General features: G+C 40.3%; 1 protein-coding gene and 1 long non-coding RNA gene across 12 annotated transcripts in view; both read right to left on the bottom strand.

The window, feature by feature from the left end:
- LOC122637012 overlaps nt 1-21,832 on the bottom strand; it is a 206,638-nt gene that overhangs the window by 130,858 nt on the left and 53,948 nt on the right. For 6 of the 11 annotated variants that reach the window (XM_043828812.1, XM_043828816.1, XM_043828805.1 and 3 more), the window contains one exon: nt 6,212-6,258. In XM_043828812.1, the coding sequence (XP_043684747.1) occupies nt 6,212-6,258 (47 nt within the window). The remainder of the gene's footprint in view (nt 1-6,211; nt 6,259-21,832) is intronic. The other 5 variants (XM_043828807.1, XM_043828813.1, XM_043828818.1 and 2 more) reach the window with 1 other exon arrangement.
- LOC122637025 lies at nt 4,566-6,203 on the bottom strand. The gene is made up of 2 exons (XR_006329113.1): nt 5,441-6,203; nt 4,566-5,372 (listed from the first exon to the last, which is right to left on the bottom strand). It is a non-coding gene; the product is annotated as an uncharacterized LOC122637025 (long non-coding RNA).

The raw sequence follows: 21,832 nt of genomic DNA, 5'->3' as shown, positions 1-21,832 counted from the left end.
AATGCGATAAGTTAGGCGGACGACGCGATTCCGGAGTCAACGATGGCGATAACGACAAATTTGTTTCGAGCTAAAAAACCCGGAGAGAAAAAAAGAAGAAATTTGACTCGAAACAGTTCGCAACAAAATCCAAATCTAGAATTTGAATTCGTTCAAAGTCAAATCTCTGCCGTTTCCACCTATCACGGCGTTATCACGCTTCTTTCATGCTCTAATTTTCACGCTTTCGTTCTCTCTTGGTTGCACTGAAAAATAGAAAGAGAGAAAGAGAGAGAGAGAGAGAGAGAGAGAGAGAGAGAGAGAGAGAGAGAGAGAAAAGTCGGAGGACCGAAGTCAAAGTGGTTCAATTCTCCCACGATTCGAGTTTAAATTCGATTCGTACGATTGAAAGAAAGAAAGAAAGTGTCGGCCACTTCTGTCGCTAAAGGAATCGAAACGACTCTGCAAGCGAGAAAAGGAAATGCGATAGGAGGGAAGGAGCAATTCTAAACTTTATTCCCTATAATTTCACGGGGCTTGGAAGGTTCACACCATACTTTTCGCTCTTGCCGATGATCATTCGTGTAAAATTCACTCTTGCTTCTTTCTCTTTTATCTTTCTCGCGTAGACAGATATACGCAGAAATACACAGCTTTTTTATCTTGACAAGAAAAGGTAAATGTACGTACACGCGGCGAAGATCAACCCCTTCTTTCTCTGTCTCTCTGCCTATTCAGCTGCGGTCAGTTTTGGTCCGAGAGAAGTTGTCCTCTGCAAAGAGTTCAACGTGAGAAGAAAGGGTGAGAGCGAGAGGCAAACGTTTTCCTTCCGAGAGCTAGACCAGACGTAGAGAAAGAGGGTGGTACGGCACCCGCAGACGCTATTCAACCGTAACAAAAGGCAATCACCATAGAAGTGGTGGAACTGGAACCAGCAGGAGTCATAAGTTATCGAAATCACGTCGATATTTTGCTGAGAATTTCGAAGGGGTTGGAGAAGTTACCCCTATTTCGTCGACCTCTCTCTCTCTCTCTCTCTCTCTCTCTCTTTCTTTCCCTTTTCCTTTCTCTTTCTCTTTCTCTCGTTACGTTCTTAGCGTCTTACAATAAAAGTTCTTCGACTAAAACCACCGCGTGTGTCTGACAGAATTTCTATAAAATTATAAAATTGTTTCTTTCCCGTTCCGATTCATTTCGAAATAAGCTGTCGAGTACGTACCGAAAATAAAACGATTATTTTCCTTCCCTCTCTCTCTCTCTCTTTTAGAATAAACGGAAATGCGAGTATCCCGAAAAGAACGGAATGTACAGTCTCCAAAAAGAAAACTTTTCTTTCTCCTATCGTGGCGATGTTATAATCGCATTTTGTCGCTTGTACGAGTATGGTTATCGCCTATAATTCCAATTATCATTGGAAACTGTGCGAGTGTTGCGCGTACAAAGTAGGTGAGAGAGAGAGAGTGAGAGAGAAAGAGAGAGAGAGAGAGATCGTTAACGAGGTGCGACCGCAGAAAGTCAAAGCGTCCCGTCGAACTCGAAACTCGTTCTCTCTCTGTCTCTCTCCTTTCTCTCTCTCGTATACGCAGCCACACAATCATACACACACACGCTCGACGTCGAGTACGATTCTTAAGGCGCGATCGATCGTAGCACGGTCTCGTTTCGACGAAAGATACGCAACATAATTTTCTTCGACCTCTCCAATCAGCCGTATAATAATAAAGGAACGAGATCTCTCGCCTTACTCTCGAGAAACGCTATTAATGATCATCAAAGTACGATTCAAGATTTTATCCGTGAGAGAAAGAGAGAAAGAGAGATAGAGAGAGGAAAAGAGACGGTTTAAATAATTCAAGACGAGAAAACGTTGAAACTCGTCCGATCGTAAAAAGTACCTATATTTCTCTCTCTCTCTCTCTCCCTCTCTCTCTCTCTTGCCCTTTCTCTTCCTGTTCTTACTTTATCCGTAAGATCCATTCTATTAACCATACTCTCTTTCCGCTATCTCTCTTCTCTTCTCTTCTCTTCTCTTCTCGACTGGGTGGATCTAGCATCGTCGCAAAGAGGATACAAAAGTGTGACCTCTCGACCTCGTCGATATCGAAAGCTTTTTTAAAGTCGTTGATAATTTTCTTTAAGCTGCGAATTAAATAAACACCGTGAGAGTAAAAGAAAGAGAGAGAGAGAGAGAGAGAGAGAGAGAGAGAGAGAGAGAGAGAGAGAGAGAGAGAGAAGGATCGATGTAATTGCTTTGCTTGCAATTTAATGGTCCACTCGTTGTCGTCGTAGCCGTCGTCGTCGTCGTCGTCGTGGCGACTCGTATTTATAGCTTTCTTCCCTATTTCTACTCGATAAGAGTTCCCTTCCGCTCATCATTCTTTCCCTATCTCTCTCTCTCTCTCTCTCTCTCTCTCTCTCTCTCTCTCTCTCTATCTCTCTGTCCCTCTCTCTAACACCGATTTCTCGCTCTCGCGAGTGCACGAAGTGGAGGAGGCTTTCTTCATGAAAATTGAACGAACAATTTGTAAGCCGCTCGACGATGGATATTAAGTCGAATCGATAACGCGAGACCCGTTATTTCGTATTAGAATAATGACAGGGCTTCGTGCACCTCGATACTTCGAGTTGGCCCTCCTCCTTTTTCTCTTCCTTCTCATCTTCTCCTTCTTATTTTTCTTCTTCTTCTTCTTCTTCTTCTTCTTTTGGGATTCGAGTAAGCGCTTGTGAGAGAGCTTCGAAAGCCATGCCACAAAGTTCCCGCTGGAAAGCTTGTTTCCCTAGGCTGGTATTGGTGCCAGTACTGTTGGCGATACTCGTAATCGAGCACGATAGCACGATCGATGATTAAATTATACCCTCGCGTGTATATACTCACCGAGAGAGAGAGAGAGAGAGAGAGAGAGAGAGAGAGAGAGAGAGAGAGAGAGAGAGAGAGAGAGCTGCCATCACCACTACTAATGCCACCGACGCAAATACTACGATATCTTCTACCCAACGATCGCGAACGTTCTCGTCGAAATTTTGCCGAGTGAAAATCACTATGGTTTATTAACGGCTTTTCCCCGAGAATGAATGGGTACGTTAAATGCTCGAACCTCCTGCCAAACTCGCGATTACTATCCTCTCATTTAAATGACGTTCGATTAGCCGCTCTTTCATGAGAACTAATCCAAGTTCCGTTTCTAGTTCAATTAAATGAGGAAACGTGCGAATTTATTCTAAGAGCGTATACTTATTCCGTGTACCATCATAGGATCTTTATCGAATCGAACTTAATCCTATCATCGCCATGTGTAAAATTTGTGAAAATTTCGTGAATTATCAAGTGGTTATGACCCATAATTTGCAAACCAGTGGTACGAATCGTCGTATCAAAAAACAATCGAGTAACACGTGCCGTACGGAAAACATAATCTAGAATTATTGACCATTCTTGTGTACATTTATAAAATAATTAATTTATCGTGTAAAATAGCTCTTATATTACTTTTCTCTCGTTTTGTATTATATATATACATGTGTGTGTGTGTGTGTGTGTGTGTATTCTTTATACCTTTAATTAATAAACTATATCAATATAGGAAATCGTATTTCTCTAACGCATTGTCGGATCGAAACCATTGCGTTCGACTCTCCGCTCTATTTATGAGAATAATTCACACGACCGATCGATTTCTTCTGTTTACGTTCTTGGTGCGACCAAGAACTCGCCGTTTTTCTATTTGTCAGCGAGCCAGAAACAATCGTATAACAGACCCGTAACCTTCGAAGCGATTCGAAAAAAGTAAATTCATATGTGTATATATATATATATATACACACACAGACATATATATAAATATTTATACAATAAATTCTCTTTCTCTATCTCTCTTCATTTCTTTTTCAATTTCCACAGTTTAATACTAAATTTTGATCTACAATTTTAACAGCTAGCAAATTATTAACGTTAAAACGTTTATTTAATGGCTAAAGAAAAATCATTCGTATTCACACGTATACGTGTACGCGCGTGTGTGCTTTCAATCGATATTCGAAACAATGGCGAATGATCGAGACGCTAATTCGAGTCGCTGGCGTAAAACGACGTTAACGTGATTTCCATCTTGCATATCGGGAATAATCTCGAAAATGTGATTCTCGTCGATATTTACCTTTTGTCGCTAGTTTCGCGATAACATACGTTTGTGCATGCGCGTTGGATCGCACCTTTGTAACAAGCAACCAAGTACGTTAACGTTAGTTATATACTCATATAAGATTTCACGTAAGGACGCTTCTCCTGGCAGCTTTAATTGCATTATATCTTCTATAAATGTAATATCAGAATATACATTTTATTGTTTAAATGAAATCCAACAGAACGTAGATAACGAGAGCGTTGCAAAGGAAATTGCTTTTTCATTTTCAAATTCGTGTTATATTTTCGTAATAATGGCAAATGTAAAAATTTTTCTTGAAATTTACATTACTCACAAAGCATAAGAGAATATTTTTACACACGACTGATTACAAAAGTTAAAAAGTAAAATGAAAAAAAGAAAAAGAAAGAAAGAAAAAAGAGAAAGAGAGAGCATAGCATTAAATACATTTCAAAAGGTTTTTATTCGTTAATGACTTTCCAGTAAATTAGAATCGATAAACGATATCGATATAGCACTTCTAGGACCCACTAACGATCTTTTTGCTAGTATCGAGGAGGAACAAACATTCGTAACAAAAACGATACCGGGTCAATGCGTTGAAAGAAACCTCCTGGTTTTGTCATCGTTTTACTTTCGTCGACGGAGCTTCGGAGCAGCTCGAAAACTGTGAATTTATATAACCTTCTTAGAATTTGGTTTGAATATTATTCAATTTCATTCGCAGCGACTGGGAACAATAAATTTTCTACTTTTCGTTCAATGGTCAAGACGACGACAAAACATTTAATCAAATACGTTCGATCGCATCGATTTCTGAATTAAGAAAGAATCGATTCTAAAGTAGTATCGCCATTAATAGCATTAACCTAACTTCATTTGATAATAGTCCGAAAAGATTAAATTATACGATCGTTTCAATAAGGAACGAAAGCAACGACGCGATGATAAAACTCGGTATTTGGATATGCGCATAATTTCTACGGAAAGATATCTAAGAAGCGAGGAAAAGAAAAAGCGAGGTGAAGGAAAGAGAGGGTGAAAAGTGGAAGGAAGTCCTCTGTGGCAAGCAACGATGGTTAGCAATTACTTTGATTAAATGCGAAATAAGATTCACGGTTCGCCATACTCTACGATGTAGCTCGGAGCCAGCTAATTGTAAGAACTAAACTTCTCTCCTCCGAGAAGTTGGAAGGTGCTGTCCTATAATTAGATGGCTTGATTATGGAGAAGCGGCCGCTAGAAGGAAGACTTTAAATTGAGTTGCGTTATAATGTGTATAAATCTACCAACGTCTTCTTTCCACTCTTTATACTTACATTGGTAAAAATAGTTTGAATAGATCAGGAGTCGATTTTTACGAGTTCGTTGCGCCTTAGGATAAATCGAACGTGTGCACGTTAAATTCGTGATTTACAATATTACAAATTATGATACGATAGGATCGGTAGCCTCCTGTCTCCACGAATTTTCAAAGAGAACTGATTCGATCATCGTTCCATTCGGTTCCATTCCGCGATTGTTTACATCGCCTTTGGAATTCGCCGAAATAGCTCGAACTCGAGCTCGATTTTCTGGGAATATAAGCAAACCTGAAAAAAATGTAAAAAAGAAACTAATATTCCTAGACGTACACGCGATATACAGAGTCTTTGGAAAAAATACTACGAAAGTTTAGACACGCGTATTTACTTTAACTTTATTTACTATGTCGACGTACTACATTCTTCAGTCTTGTAAGATGAATGTTTTGAAACTTTGACCGAATACTTTGAAAATGTTTTCGCGTATGATTGACGAAGGGCACAAAGATTTGTTGTCTCGAATAAAGTAATATTGAAGCGGCAATAAGAAGAAACACGATGACGCGTTTAAACGCAAGAGGAGTTTCTCAATGTCGACTGTAAATATCCGACGGCCGTCGTACGAAGAGACATTTATTTGATTCTCAAGTACCAACAGAAATAAACGATCACTAAAGGTGCCATTAGAGGTACCCGTGAAAATCTACGAAATTTATAACAAATCAAGTTCCTACTCTATTTGTTTTGTGTTTACAGATTTATCGAATTTATTCAAGATTCACTCACTGTTGATGTTACTCCCGTTGTCATGCAGAGGACGCGCTCACCGTTTTCTGAAATCAAATTAATGACAAACTTTTAATGAGTTTATCGAGTCAAATCTTTCACTTTTTATTATTTTCTCGCTAATGGTTCACAAGTAAACTCATACCATAATTCGAATGTTTATGCAAATTACGTTTATCATAACATAAAAAATCATCCTTTATTACCATACGTGTTTTTATTATTTACTATGTACTTACCGCGTCTTTTACTACGTATGTATGTTGCGTTACCGGTGATAACAAAACATTGTTGAATCATACGTAATAATAATAACAAGAGAGAGAGGGAGAGAGAGAGAGAGAGAGAGAGAGATAAGAATGAAAAGGAATATAAACAAATCAATTTGGATGTCTACACGATTTGGTAAACATGGCTAGGCCTCGACAGACAAATAACGAGAAAGAAAGAAAGAAAAAAGAACAGAGAATGACGCAGTAATTGTTTCCGTGAAAAGTTAAGCAAGATTTTCGAGGCCGGACCGGACCAGTAGACAAACGTACCGTATTGAACCCTTTCAATATTCGATGGCTCACCTCCACACTATTTGCCGCGAATCTATGCTTGTCAATAATCCATTGCGTTTTCCAATTAATTCTCTGACAAAGACTATCTATCTGTCTCTCTCTTTCTCTCTCACCCCTCGCATCATCTATTTTCCACACTTTACGACTCGATGAAACATCACGCTTTCGTTTCCGCGTGATGAAACGCCAATCATGGAAAGGAGAACAAAAACGATAAAATTCGGAAAACCCATTGCGATTGGATTAAGCGGCCTATCTATACACGCAAACAAATACAGGCGCTTGCGGTCATACAAAATTCAACGTAATGTGCATGCAAATACGTATGAACATCGAGAAGTTTGATCGATAATACGAAAGAAGGGAGAGAAGTTTCCGAGGAGAAAGTTTACAATTTGCATTCGGTGCATCGAGATCACGTCTCGTCAAAACTATAAAGATAGTTATTGCCATTTCGAGGATTAGTAACTTTCTCATTGTACACTGTTCCCTTTGTAATCAATCAATTCTACCATTATAATGTTGCTTGTCAGATATGTAATATTAAACTGTTCGGCTATACCAAATCAAAGAGATAGTAAGAGGGAAAGAGACAGGGAGAGAGAGAGAGAGAGAGAGACAAAGAGAGAGAAACAGTAGCGGATGTTCCGCAACGTACGTTCGCTTTTGTACGCTTTGAAATTTGGTTACAACTAGAATCGAATGGCTGGACGATCTAATTATTAACTCGTAACATGGTGTTAATATCAGGGGACCGCAATCGACGTTCGATTCGCGACCGAGAATCTCTCCTACGCCATGGAATTCGATAGACCGAAAACCCGATGTTCTCGCTGATTCGTTTGTCGTTTCACTGAACAAAAGTTATCATTTGATCTATCCAATGGTATCTATCTATCAATTTCTCCATCTACCTATTGATTATTAGCAAAATACGCAGGCTGAATCGTTCTATCAGGAATTATACTTTAAAATGCTCTCGATGAATAAGCAGCAATTATACGATCGCTCGTCACAAACACGTTTTTGTCGTTACTTTTGTTATCAAAACGAAGGATATCGAGTTAGAAAAAATTAGAAAAAAAATTGTATTATTAATGAAATCTTGTATCAGTGAAAAAAAAAAGAAAGGAAGAATTTCCGGACTCATTATTATCTCATTTAACCGTATCGTTCTTCGATCGTTGAAGGTTCGATAATCGATAATCGCAAAGATTGAAAATAATTTCCAAAGAAGATACAATAACCAACTGGTAACATTAATGACTTAGAAAACTTTGAAGCATTCGACTTTGTCGGGGATAAGCAAACGCGTTGCATTTTTGAGAGAGCCGTGCTCTAATAATTTATTTACCCTCTCTTATAATTGCAACAAAATTCGCAATTCATCTTCATTATCTTGCGTTCAAAGTTTTGACGAGGCATTGCAATTTAATCGCACTCTGGTTTCCTATACTTCTTCTAGCATAACCTTTCTTTCTCTCTTAGTTCTTACGTGCAAATTAAAAGGGAAAATGATAAACGATATATCCATAGCTTATAAAAATAAAAAAAAAAGAGAGAGAGAAAGAGAGAGAAATAGCACCATTGCGGTAGCAGTCTCCTCAATTACATCCAATGGCGGTTGAATTCCGTCGGATCAACAGACTGTGAGCCTGGCAGGACGCCATAGAAAGTTAATTCGCCTTGGCGCCGAATTAATTCCTCTCGCGTATAAATATAACGCGTCTCTAGGAAGACGCAGGTACGTAGATACATTCTAACGGTTTTCGAGACTTTCTATCTCTATCCTTCTCTTTTTAACTCTTTGAAAGACCGACGGACGGATGGACGAAGAAGGGTGTGCTCGTACCGATTGTGCAGGAAGTTGGAACAGCCACGTGTACGTCCATGTGTTCGAACGTTTCTGACTACGTATGCGTGCATGAAAGATAGAGATAGAGAGAGATAGAGAGAGAAACAGAGAGAAAGAGAGAGAGAGAGAGAGAGAGAGAGAGAGAGAGAGAGAGAGAGAGAGAGAGAGAGAGAACGAAACGAGGAACGCTTGCCCAATGTCCGTGTATATCACTGAATTCTTAATCACCTACCATCTAACCTCGTCCTGTCCAACCCTTAATCCCAGACATGCTAACGATTACAGCTTATACCGCCTAACGAATCTGCTTTTACCGTAGCTATAGTCACCGAGAGAAAGAGAGAGAGAGAGAGGGAGAGAGAGAGAGACTATTGCGAGAATTTCCACGCGCCAAGAGAAATCGTGCTACGAGTTTTACAGAAATAGCAAGGACCTCGTTTTCTCGACAATGGACGCCGACGATGACGCCAGTTTCGTTCCTATCGTTGGTAACATTTTCAACAAAGATCTGTCGTATTGTCTGCTCAAACGGCGAATAAAATAATAAAAAATCCTGGCATAATAATAATGAATGAATAGTATCTACGTGAGAATTATTAATTGTATATAACTACGATATATCTCGCGCTGGTGGCAAACGATCGAGAACTACGACGAAATGGATGCTAATTTATGGTTCTCTCCTCGTGGATATTTTGTCATACGTCGTGATTTTATGCGAGTAATATGAAGGTAGTAAATCATGCGCACCAATTAATATAAATCATATGCTGCATTCGTAATTAATCCCCTCCCCCTTTTCCTCCTCGTTCTATTCGTTCTACTCTTCGTACGATCGACAATAATAACAATCGAGCGAGGAACGAAAGATGCCACTATTTCAGTAGCCTATTATCAATTTTCGTCTAAGACAGGTAGGAATATTAAAAAATTCCTAGCTCGCGTTCTCCTACGCGAGAACGTACCGACGAATTCTATCGAAGTATATGAGGGAAGGGAAAAGGAATGTGTTATTAACGTCTCTCCGTTATTAACATCCAAAGAGAAAAATTACTTTTTATATAAAATTAATAACAGCGTGCTACACGTGCGTCTATATACCTATAGGTATCGAAAATACATGCGAGCATATTTTTTAAATAACAAATATTTTTATGAAAATTTTAATAAGGGACTTTATTTTCCATTTAATCACTTATACATCTGTCTATCTATAACGCGAACACTATTACCGATGTTCAAACAAAAGTAACGCACACGCGCAAACATAAAACAAAATACATCCTAGGGTCCCGTCATAAAAGGAAAATGAAAAAGGAATCCGGCTTGATATTAACGTACGGCCTTTAGGCGCATCGGGGTACATGAGAAGAAAAGAAAGAAAGAAAGAAAGAAAAAGAGGAAAGTTCGAGGGAGAAAGAGAAAGAGGAAGATAGACAATAGCGCGAGCGGGAAGAAGGAGGAAGAGCGTCGAAAGGAGCAACCACCCGTACGATGCACATGGGCTAATTATGGATCAGCCGCCGGCAGACAAGACCGTGTATAAATTTTGACACGAGAGGCGCGCACAGGACGTGCCGAGGTGAGGAAGGTACCTCCAAAGGGAGAGAAGGAAGGAAGAGAGAGAGGGCGAGAGAGAGAGAGAGAGAGAGAGAGAGAGAGAGAGAGAGAGAGAGTAAAACCGCGTATTAAAATTCCGGACGTCTCGTGAAATAGTGATCCGCATGGAAAGGCGGTACCGCACACAAAGATGGTAAGTGTAGATCAGAAAGAGAGAAAGAGAGAGAGAGAGAGAGAGAGACAGGGGGGTTGGAAGCCTCGAACTGGGGTTGGAAGGTGGTGAGATGCACCATGGTACTGCCAGCTCGTGCCCCGGGGGATTAATCACAGGGCATTATGGCGGTGCCGGCTCAAAAGCGCCCAAGGAACGAGCAAGAATTGAGTAGAGAAGAGAGAGAGAGAGAGAGAGGCATAGAGATAGGTAGAGTCGAATCATAACTCAACCTCCTCAATCTCCAACCCTATCTGCCAGGACTCGCATTAATAAGAGCATAAACGCTGTATAATTTCGAAGTAGGCACCACCGGAAGCCACTCTCTTTGATATTATCCCTACTCTTTATGAATGAAACTTACACTTTGCAGTTACGTTTTCCATTTTTCTTCCGAGATTTTCTGTTAATAGTCGAGTACAGGGAATTAAAAAGAAAAGAGGTTAAAATTGCGGACGCAAAAGCAAGAACATTTTTATAAAAATATCGACAGATTTTTATCAACTATTTTTTTCTTGAACCAACAATGAACTGGAAAACTTGCACTGCATTCTTGAAAGAAAGAGAGAGAGAGAGAGAGAGAGAGAGAAATAACCGCATACCCGCAATGCGTTCACCTGGTTTAAGAAGATTCCTGGAGAAATTCTGGAGGAGAAATTTCTGAAGGAGAAAGGAACGAGAAAGACGAGAGTTCGACTTTTATCGAACGGCGGTGCTTCGAAGTTAAAGAAGGTTTCACGAAACGCACATCTTCCGTCCGATATAAAGGAACGGATTTCTCTTTTAATCCCCTGTTTATCTTTATTTTTATTACGATGGTCTTTACGTCATTTACATAGCTTTTATTCCGAGTAACCATTACACCGAAGGTTACGCGTCGTTGACTAGCACAAACCGCTACACTCTGAAGGATGTCGAATTGCGACCCAACTTTCGATCTAATCGGCACGCCGTGACATAATCGACTCGAATAGACGTTGCCGACACGTGAATGCAAAATTCTATCGTAACTCTGAGTAAAATTAATTCGCGACATACCGAATAATCTCAGCGTCGAATCGAACGAACAGGAGTAATTATTGAAATAGCGTTATACGGGACTAGTTAATCAATTATCGTTTACCCTGCTCGCGAACATGGTAGCTAACGTAGCTTTGTAGTATTATTTGCTTTCCAAGAGAAAACATTGCTTATCGCTCTTGTCCGCAATATCAACGGAAACTAAACTGCACAGTCCGTAGAAAGATAGAGAGTAAGAGGAGAGGGAGAGAGAAAGAGAGGGAGAGAGAGAGAGAGAGAGAGAAAGGTCGCGAAAGTTCACTAAAGATTAAAATCCACCGTCGGCCATTCTATCTCTCTCTCTTTCTCTCTCCCTCTCTCTCTCTCTCTGTCTCTCTCTCTCTCTCTGTCTCTCTCTCTCTCTCTCTCTCTCTCTCTAGATTTCGCCTTCCACTCCGATAGTTTGTTGGCCAACTGGTTCACCCACAGTTACCGTAATTTATTTACCAACTGGTAAAGGTACCATCTCTAGAAGTACACAACCTAGATCGTACTCAAGCTAGCAAAACAATGTTCTAGCTGCAGACATCTTCTTTAAGCATAAAAGTTTTACAATGGACGTTTACAACTCTTTCGTGATAATAAATCTATAAAGAATTTGAAAAAACATTGAGAGACAAAAATGTCATCCAATAAATTTTAAATGCGATAATACATAGGGTTGCGAATAGAAATTGAAAAAGAAAGAAAGTATCAATGTCCCTATGTAACATTCGTCCGAGTTTTTGCAACAAGCATGATTTCCTTTTAATCACCATCATCGTTGGAATCAAGAAATAGCGGTATTAAATAAATGGGAATCGTATCAAATCTGGAAGTATTTTTCGTTTCTTTATCTTGTAATCTTAAAAGAAAGTTAATAATGGGTTTCGTAAATCGAAAGAGAAAATGAGAGAGAGAGAGAGAGAGAGAGAGAGAGAGAGAGAGAGAGAGAGATCAGACAATGACCGTGTAAAGACTTGTAAAACGGACGTGGCGAAATTCAGGAGACTTCAAACACGCATAGATGTACTAAGAAAGATAGAGATGGAAAAAGGAAGAGAGACAGAGAGAGAGAGAGAGAGAGAGAGAGAGAGAGAGAGAGAGAAAGAGAGAGAGAGAGAGAGAGAGAAGGCGTTGGAGAAGCTAAAGGCTACACCTGAGGGTTTCTTCTTATCGCTGGAGAAATATATTGGGTTCCGGTTCGCGTTACGTACGATCTGAAACCTCATATAGTAGGCGTGTTCGCGTAATTAAGCCACAAGAGATTTGCATACGATCCGACAGATACCACCGCTACTGCCGCCGGCTGCTACTGGTGTTGGTGTTGGTGTTGGTGTTGGTGTTGCTGCTAGTGGTAGCCAGTGCTGGTAGTGGTGCTGATGGTGGTAGTGGTGGCAGCAGTGGTGTGGTGGTGGTCGAAGCTCGGCCAACGTTCGCGTTCCAAACGCTGTGTCGAAGAAGAAAGCCAAGGGGTTATTGCCGCTGGCAGAACACCGACCGTTGTTTAATGCGTTTTTGCCATGGGACTTATCTCTATGTGCTAGCTTTTTTGCGAGGTCGATCTATTTTGTACGTACACGATCTAGGCATTTTTAGGTTAATAGTAAATATGTTTGACAACGCGAGTTCTTCTGCGGTTGGTACTACGGTTTTGATTTTTACAAGAGAAATGAAATAACAGAGGAGAACGTTTGTTCGTTCCAGTCGCTTGTTTCAATCCCGCGCTACTTGAATATTTTTATCGATAATTAAAATCGTGCCGGTTTAAATGCTAAAATCAACGTGTTTCTACAGAATAAACGTGCAAAGATCGGTTGACAATATTTTATCCGATTTAACGGGACACCATATCGAAAGATATGCGCATTCGTTTAAGGTTTGATCCGGTTGCAAGAATCTCGGTAAAGTCAAACACCGTAACCTCGATTTCTCAATCTCTTTTCTCTCTCGAACGTATGTACATACGTAGATACATATATCCTTCCACGGATGAAAGCACATCGCCACGTCCGCCGGCCGTATATGCAAATAAAATGCAGAGAATATACACGGCTGAACTTTGTAGACTCTAACGCGTCGGCAGACCGACTTTCTGCATTTAATGCTTTACCCGCAACTGCGATGACTATGCTGATGGTCGACATTTAGCCAACATTACGAGCAACCTCTCGAAGATATCTTTCGGACCTCGAAAAATATCTAAAGATAAAGGAAAATATAAAAGAAAAATAAAGCGGTTTTTATTAAATCGTTAGGAATTTTTCGAGGAAAGCCGATAAAATTTTAATAAAATCAATATTACGACTAATTTTCTCGATTTTCGACCTAACCAACGAACGAATTGCGTATAAACAGCGTGGAAAGAAGGTAGGAACGTTATGACACGCTAGGCGGATGCACTTTTCACGAAGCGACGTCATCTGTTAGTTCCATTAACTCGTGATATCGCGTAATCATTACCGAGCAAACGCGTAGAATTTACAGCCTCGTTAGTGCGAGAAGCAGGATGTGTGTGTGCGCGCGTTTCTATGTGTGCGAGTATTTGATACCTCTATATGATACTACATATACGGATATATAGACACAAATACCTGCTCTTGCATACGTGCATACAACGTGCAGCCTTGCATACACATGGAAACGTACAACATAACGGCACCGTTGGCTACAAACGCGAACGTCGCACTGCACCATTTCGCGGAGTAATAAAATTTCGTAACTTCATCAATAACAATAAACCACAGTAATGACGTAACAGATAGCATTGTCGCGATGCTACCCTACAAAAGTTTCTTAAACGTTTTCTCGCGATTTTCTTTCCCCCGTTACTCGTGCTTTTATGTAGACGCAATCCAAGAACTTTTTCTATTTATTTTTTTGTTAAAACGAGAAACGAAAGAAAAATAACGAGAGATTTCTCGCAGCTTTGGTGCACTGCCAGAGAGGATGACCATTCAAATTCATTTATCTTCGAACGTTCACAGACGCTCCTATGTTAGGACGAAAGGTATGTAAATTCATATATTTCGTTATTCCACGCTTGCTGAGCGTTTCCTTTCTCTCTTTCTCTTGCGATATTTCAAGGGGAAAATTCGGCTATCGTAACGACGCGAAATTCAAACGGTCTTTTCTCTCTCTCTCTCTCTCTCCTTCTCTCTCTTTCTCACTCTCTTTCTCTCTCCCCCTCTTTCTCTCTCTCTCCCTCTTCATCCTCTTCTTTAAAGCACTCGAGAAAGATTAGCTGGTTGAAGCGTGGAGGAAGATAAATGTAAGGTTCGCATGTACGCTTTCCAAGTGGTACGTTACAAAGTGGGTATATCTTGCGTTAGAAAAAGGCGGATAGGATAAAGGACGGATAAGGCTTTACACTTTGTAATTAAGGTAAACCGACGCATTAAGATTCATAGCTTTTACCTGGAAGATACATGTCTCGTGGTTAAGTGGAAAAATAAGGAAATAAAAAAAAAGAAAAGAGAAAACAAAAAAAAAGGACGAGAGAAGAAATTATTCCATTCCTTTCTTTTATTGTTCAATCTCGTTAAATTGTTCATCCTGAGTCGTTTTCTTTTCTGAAACGATCCAAGCGTTTGCGTTCTAATCCTTATCAAAAATGTTAAAAAAAAAAAGGGACAAAAAGACAAAAAGAAAAGAAAAAAAATACACGTCGCAGAAACTATTCCTGTTACTGTCGAACAGCTTGAATGTAATGGATGACAACATAATTAACGCAGCCACGAAAGAGTTTCGAGTGGATTCTAACTCCGGGCCGGCAAGTGTGTACCGCGCTTGTTACTAAAACGTTTTGTATTTTAACTACGAGAGCGTTGGTCTTCAGGACCACCACTTTAAAACTCGTTCTTCTCTTAATAGGGGAGAGAGGGGACACCCTCGGATATAATAATCCGCGGTGCTGCGTTAGTCGTTCGTACACGATGGGAGTCACGTTTTCTTTGTTAGAAGTCTCATAATCGAGCGCGAAAAGCGAATTAGAATCCGATGTAACGAGGAGGATACTTTTCGTTTCCGAGTGTTTTCCAACGAGCACATCTCGGTACTACGAATTTTCTTCTTTTGCTTTCGCCTCGCAATTCCTAACTGCAAATTGAAAATTATTTTGGTTCTTTTATTTTCTCTCTTTTATTTTTTTTTTTTTAACACATTCGCGCGTTTTATTATTCGTTAACAAATCGAGCATTTTGCATATTTCAACGTAGTAAGAATAAACAAGAGAACGAAACGCTTTGGAATTTAATGTTTTCTTCTTGCTTCGTCTACGATTCTTTCCTTGCCATTTCTCTCGCAAACTCGACAACGACATAATTAAATTAGCACGCAGACGAAGGAGTGGATTATTTACAAAGTCGTTCGATGCATCAAATTGAATATCCACGGGCGTAACGATGTTAAGGGAAAGAGACGATAGAGAGAGAGAGAGAGAGAGAGAGCTATCGGTGTAATCTCGAATAAAAATAAATCCTTCCATTATTCCTATTCTCTTTTCCTTTTCTCCTTCTCGTCCGAATTCAAATCGTAAAAGCTGAAACTTTCGAACGACCGTGAAAAAGGAAGAAAGAAATAAAGAGGGAGAGAGAGAGAGAGAGAGAGAGGGAGAAAGAGAAAAGAGGAAGATTATTTCGCGGGCCACGATAGGTGCAAGACTTTTGGCAAGGCTCGAAGATAATCGAGCGAATTAAAGCAGCGCGAATTGCTTTTAGAGACGCGTCTTGATCAAAGTTCTTCTTATCGCCGAGCGACTCTTTGGCGAAGGAACCGCCGAGTTGGCACGTTGAAGAAAACTTTACCATCGAGATCGCAAAAACGTTCCCTTTAGGAGGGAGCGCGCGCACACAGACACACATAGCGTACGAATAATGAAGAACGAATAAAAAAGAAACAGGTTGCATACTTTTAACTCGGCATTAGTAGATACGTACACATGAACTGCAGAAAGAGAGAGAAAAAACCACATAGACGCTAATGAATTTTCAATATCATGGTCTAGGATCTCTACAAGTGGAGAGGACACAGGGTGTATACACGTAACATTTCATTAGAATCGCTCTATGTGCATGCTCGTTACTGGAGAACATTTTCAGTTTTCCTCTCTCTCTCTCTCTCTTTCCCTCTTATATTCCAGAGAGAAACACGAAACGCTGAGGCAACGAAAGGAATTTTCGGCCGTAAAAGGCGGCCCCTTTGCGCGATGCAATCGCAGAATGGAGCGAAATAATGAGCGTTGCAACAAGGTGTAATGCACTTTCTGGATTCACCTTGCTTCGTATCTTTTTTTTTTTTTTAAACATTTTTTCTCCGGTACCTTTCTACTACCTTTACACGTCCGTAGATTCATCCTTGTATCTTCTTATTCGTCGTTGGTGGCCGTAATAAAACATCGCGTGAATTTCCATTACTTTTCGCGAGAAAACTCGTGTCGGATATCTTTCCACGCTTTTTTTCAACATTATTTTTGACGACGACTGGATAACTCGAGACGAAGCGGTCGGATCTTAGTGGTCGCGACGATGGCATGATTTACGATGGAAAGAGGAGAGAATACAAAAAAGAAAGAAACCTCGTTTTTACAATATCGTCTCTTACGCTTGGTTTTAGACTTTTAATCCAATACTATTTCCCAAAGGGACGGAACTGATCGTAATGAGCGAAAGAGAAATGTTCTTGTTAGAAATAATGAAACGATATTCGAAGAATAGCCCGACCAAATTTTCCGTTATTGGCTCTGTTTCGGCGATCAGGGACGTTTCGTTTGGCACGACCAAGAGAATTTTAGAAACGAGCAACAACGATGAAACCATTTGCATTTAGTGCTTTTCCGTCGGACAATAATTGCGTTTGGGTTTTCGACGGTATGCGTCAATTTCATACGGCCGTGAGTACTCGTTTTATACGAGTCCGCCGACGTGAAAAGGAAGATGAAAATAGTATCGAAAGTTTGGGCCGGTCGTTGTTTTACGAGTCGATATAATTCACGTGCGGTATTCGTTACTCGAAATTTCGCGCGAACGCTGAAACGAAATGATTTGCGTTTACGCATAGCGACGGGAATGCGTGAGCGCGTGTTCGTGTGTTTGTAATGGAACGTTATTAACCCAAGGACCGTACCCACCGTAATCATTTTCTTCTCTCGGAGTGGGCGAGGTCAGATCTTAATCTAACAAATGTTCCGTCGACGTATAGCCGCTACTTCTCATAATTGTACGCGGTAACCATACATTATTTCAAAGTTGCATCGTCGGAAAGTGAATTCGTTCGTGCGCGCATTAATCCAAGCCTAGTTCGACAAGATGAATCGTTCTAACGATAACGAGGTTTTCGCATATCTCTCAAATTAGTCCTGTTGTTTGCAAATTTTTGAAAAAGTAATAATCGTGCAACGAATTAAAAAATGATCCTTTTACGTTCTTATTAGCGTACGAATTGCATTGGTTAATTTTAAGAATTACGAAACCAAGTTAGGCTTTATGTTCGCCGAAGAAAAAAGGCGTAATCCGACGAAAGTCGGTCGATCGTTACTTCGTCCGAATTTGCAAATTCTAGAACAAAGAAAGACTCGTATAAATAATCGCATTTTGCAGAGGAAAAAAATGGAAAATCTATTAATACGGCGGGATCGATTTCACGTAACTCCGACGTCTGCAGATTTATTTATACATTATTTAATATAGAAAAAAAGGATAAAAAAGAAATCCAAAGTAAAACAATGATCCGTCCATAGAGTTGATAGAGTTTAATAAAACGGCCCAGGTATCGCGTACGACGGTGATTAATTAAACGTATAAAATTCAAAATCGTTTCTCTTTTTCTTTCTTCCGAAATTCTTTCCGTTGTATACAATTCGATAGTATTAATAAATCCGTAGCATCACCGTATAGATCTCGAACGTGTTCCTCGCAATATTTCCTCTTTATTTATCCGACTTTTGAGAAAAGATAAAGACGCTCGGTGAAATTACAAAGAAAAGCCGAACCTCTAGAAAAGAAAGCGTATAGACGATATCCCTTTGACCTGAAAAGAACCGAGCATACCCTTCCGATATTGGAACGGACGCAAATTTGTCTCAGAAACTTTTATACTCCATCCGCGAAGATTATAAAGTAACGGGGATGACGATCGATTCGAACAGGAATACGTCAAAGAATAAGAAAATAGGAGAAAATAAAGAACTATATAAAAGGGAAAACCGACCATCGGGGGTTATTTTCGACGTACCATACTTTTTCGAGGGAAAGTCAAAGGAGAGCTGCCATTGTTTGCGGTATATTTAAAAGCTAAGCGAAGACGGACCGATGCTCTCACCCTTTTCTTTACTTTCGACTACGCGTCTGCATGTCGCCGGAAAAGTATGTATTATGCCGTCGGCGATACGAATTATGAGTTACAAATGAAAGGGGAGAGAAGAGGGTAAACGAGAGCTGCCTGTACACCAATGGGAAGAGGGTCGGGGAAGAGAAAAAAGAGAGAGCGAAGGAGAACGAAGGAGTAAGGTCGAAATAATTCCGAATGCGTGGGTCAAACAGACGGTCTAAGGCCTCTTTATTGCCGGGTCAAAGGAAATCCCAGAAGCGGATCGGGAAACACAAAGAAGAGGATTTTACGCGTCTGCCCGTCTTTTTTACTCCGCAAGTAAAGTCCAGAGAATTTTTACAGCGAGAATACAAGACCGAATGAGCGTGTACGCGCATGTGTGTATTTCCGAGAGAGAGAGAGAGAGAGAGAAAGGGAGAGAGAGAGAGAGAACATTCTCCAAACGGAGCGAATATTGAAAATATTTTACGTCCTCGGAAAGCTCGAGATTCCATGGGAGGTAAGGAAGAAATAGAGGGAGAGAAAGAGAGAGAAAATGAAGGTACAGCCGGTAGCTTTTTATAGGATATAACGAATATAACGAATTAATCGCGTTCCAGCCCTCGATCGAACGCTTTTAAGACGTTCCTCGATCACCGTCGTCCCCGATGCTTTCTCCAAGGGAGAATACCAATTCGAAAAGTCTGATGGGCCACCATTCTCCGAAAGAGGTCAGCCCGGCGTTACTCTGACGAATGGTCGCCCCTTTCCCGCGATAATGCACGTTCTCATATCAACGCTGAGAAACCACGTTGCTTTTCGAAAACGTCATTCGGAAGTTCTCAATCACCCTCGAGTACCTTTTCTCTCTCTCTCTCTCTCTTTCTTGCCCAACATGGCATGCGCGATTCAGCTTCTCCCTTTCTTGATCCCGACGAATTTCAAAAGGTAATGGAAAGTTCGATTTTCTCGTTTCGAGATCGTTCGACGAGTCAGCTCGTAGGGGTTACGCCAGAAATTCTTCACGGTCGACGTAACAAATTTCAGGGCTGCTACCATTCCCTCGATCGGATTCATTTTCGATCTACTTTTTGCTTTCTTTTTTTTATTTCTTTTGTCGAATGAACGAGCACTCTCTACGTCTCTCTTTCTCTCTCTCTCTCTCTCTTTCTCTAATCATCGCGAACAATAGGTTAATCAGAAGGAAAACGATCGACTTGGGAAAAACACAATTTTGATAACTCCATTATGCTCCGCTACTTTCTCTTTCTCTCTCTCTCTCTCTCTCTCTCTCTCTCTCTCTCTCTCTCCTCTCCTCAATGAACTTGCCCTTTCCGAAAATGGAGTACTAACGACTCATTGACTTGACTCATAGCTATTAGCTTCCCAGCAGGTATTAGTCGGCGGCAGCTGCTTGGACAAGGATGGTGTCATTGACACCGAATGAAAACGTGTGCTCGATGAAAAGTAACAAAGCAGAGAAGTGAGTGCATATCGGTGAAAGGCACAAATTGGTAGCGATTTAATTAAATAACCATGGAACGGCGGGGAATGAGAGTATCATTCGAGAGACGAGCTTGAAAAGTTGATAGGGATGAGATTTCGAACGGCTCGATGAAACAGGAGAAAGCTTATGAAAGAAAAAAAAAAAAGGAAAAAAGAAGGAAAAGGAAAAAAAAGGAAACGAGGAACGTCATACGCACTTCGCGTGTATGACCAGCGTGACCGAGAACACACACCCTGGTCACGTCTGCCGGTCGATCTATTCAAAAGAATTGCAAGTCCATCCACGTAACATAAAATATAGTAAATCGGGCAGAGAGTAATGCCTCGCTCGTAAATAACATGACATATGTTCGTAGGAGGCACGGCTGGCATGCACGCGGTAAATCTTTCCAGTCTGAAAACGATCGATATTTCGTGTTCGCCGCGCTTTAGAACCGCCATATTGTCAAGCGTTGACTCGCCACCTGTCGGAAAATCGATCGACCTTTGTCACTAGCGGCAATTTCGAACGAATCTTGAGCCTTACAAACTTTATCGTCAAACACAATTTGTAAACGCATTTTCTAGCATTTCGTGTGTGTATAAAAAAAAGTCCCTATTCCACAGCACGGTCGCGTTCGCTTAAATCTTTCTTGTAAATATCGTAATCGATTATGGAAAAAGACTCGTCGACCAACGAAGCTACTGCAAAAGTCGACCGAGAATGAATTCTCTTTCTAATTCGTGTAATAAAACCGAGTGAAAATCTGTTTCTAAAGTAAAACGGACAAAGAAATAAAAATTGCTCAGCTAAAACTCTTTTAATAGCGTACGGGCAAAGAAGATTAATGAATTTATTTATAAAATTATCGCATGAAAAATTAAGACGCGGGCTATTTCCTTCGTGTTCTTCGTTGACGCTCAAGGATTGGACTCTTTCTTTTAACCTTTTCCCTTTTCCTGAAAAGCATTTTATCGTAGTTACGAAGAATAATTTAGAGAAGTTTTCCTTATTAATGGGTTTTCTCGAAATCAAAAATAGAAATTGTACGGTATGTAATTATCAGAGTTTCAAATTTGCATTAAAAGCTAGTATTTGTCTCGAGTAACTTAAAGGAAAAAAAAATAAAAAAAATAAAAAGGTTGTAGAAAAATGGAGAGAAAAAAGAGAGCAGAAGCAAGAGTTTGATTCGTGATCGCGTCTTCTCCGAATGTGGTTGAAGGCTGACAAGGGTTCGGCCGAGCACCGATCAACGTCACACGTTGCTTTTCACAAAGTTTCCAACGAATACGCGATTCGCGGTAGCCTTCCAATGTTTCCTCTGTGCGAGCGCGCTTGTGCCCGTTCTCTCGCAAATCGAAATAGTTTGCTTGATAAGCTTGTAATCCGCACGCAGAATACTTTCTCTCTCGTTTACGTTTCCATTTAAGTTACCCGCGTCGAGTCGAACGCTCGTTAACGGTATTATCAAAGGTTATCACATTATTGTGTACCAATTTGGTTAAACGCTTACCGCGAAACAATGTTTTCGATTGGACTAACAAACTCAACTTAAAATTTCGCTCGATAAGACCAACAGTTTCGAGTAGATGGAAAAGAT

This window comes from Vespula pensylvanica, chromosome 24, assembly GCF_014466175.1.
Source record: "Vespula pensylvanica isolate Volc-1 chromosome 24, ASM1446617v1, whole genome shotgun sequence".
In the NCBI taxonomy this organism is placed as follows: domain Eukaryota; kingdom Metazoa; phylum Arthropoda; class Insecta; order Hymenoptera; family Vespidae; genus Vespula; species Vespula pensylvanica.
This window is presented reverse-complemented; position numbering and strand designations above follow the sequence as displayed.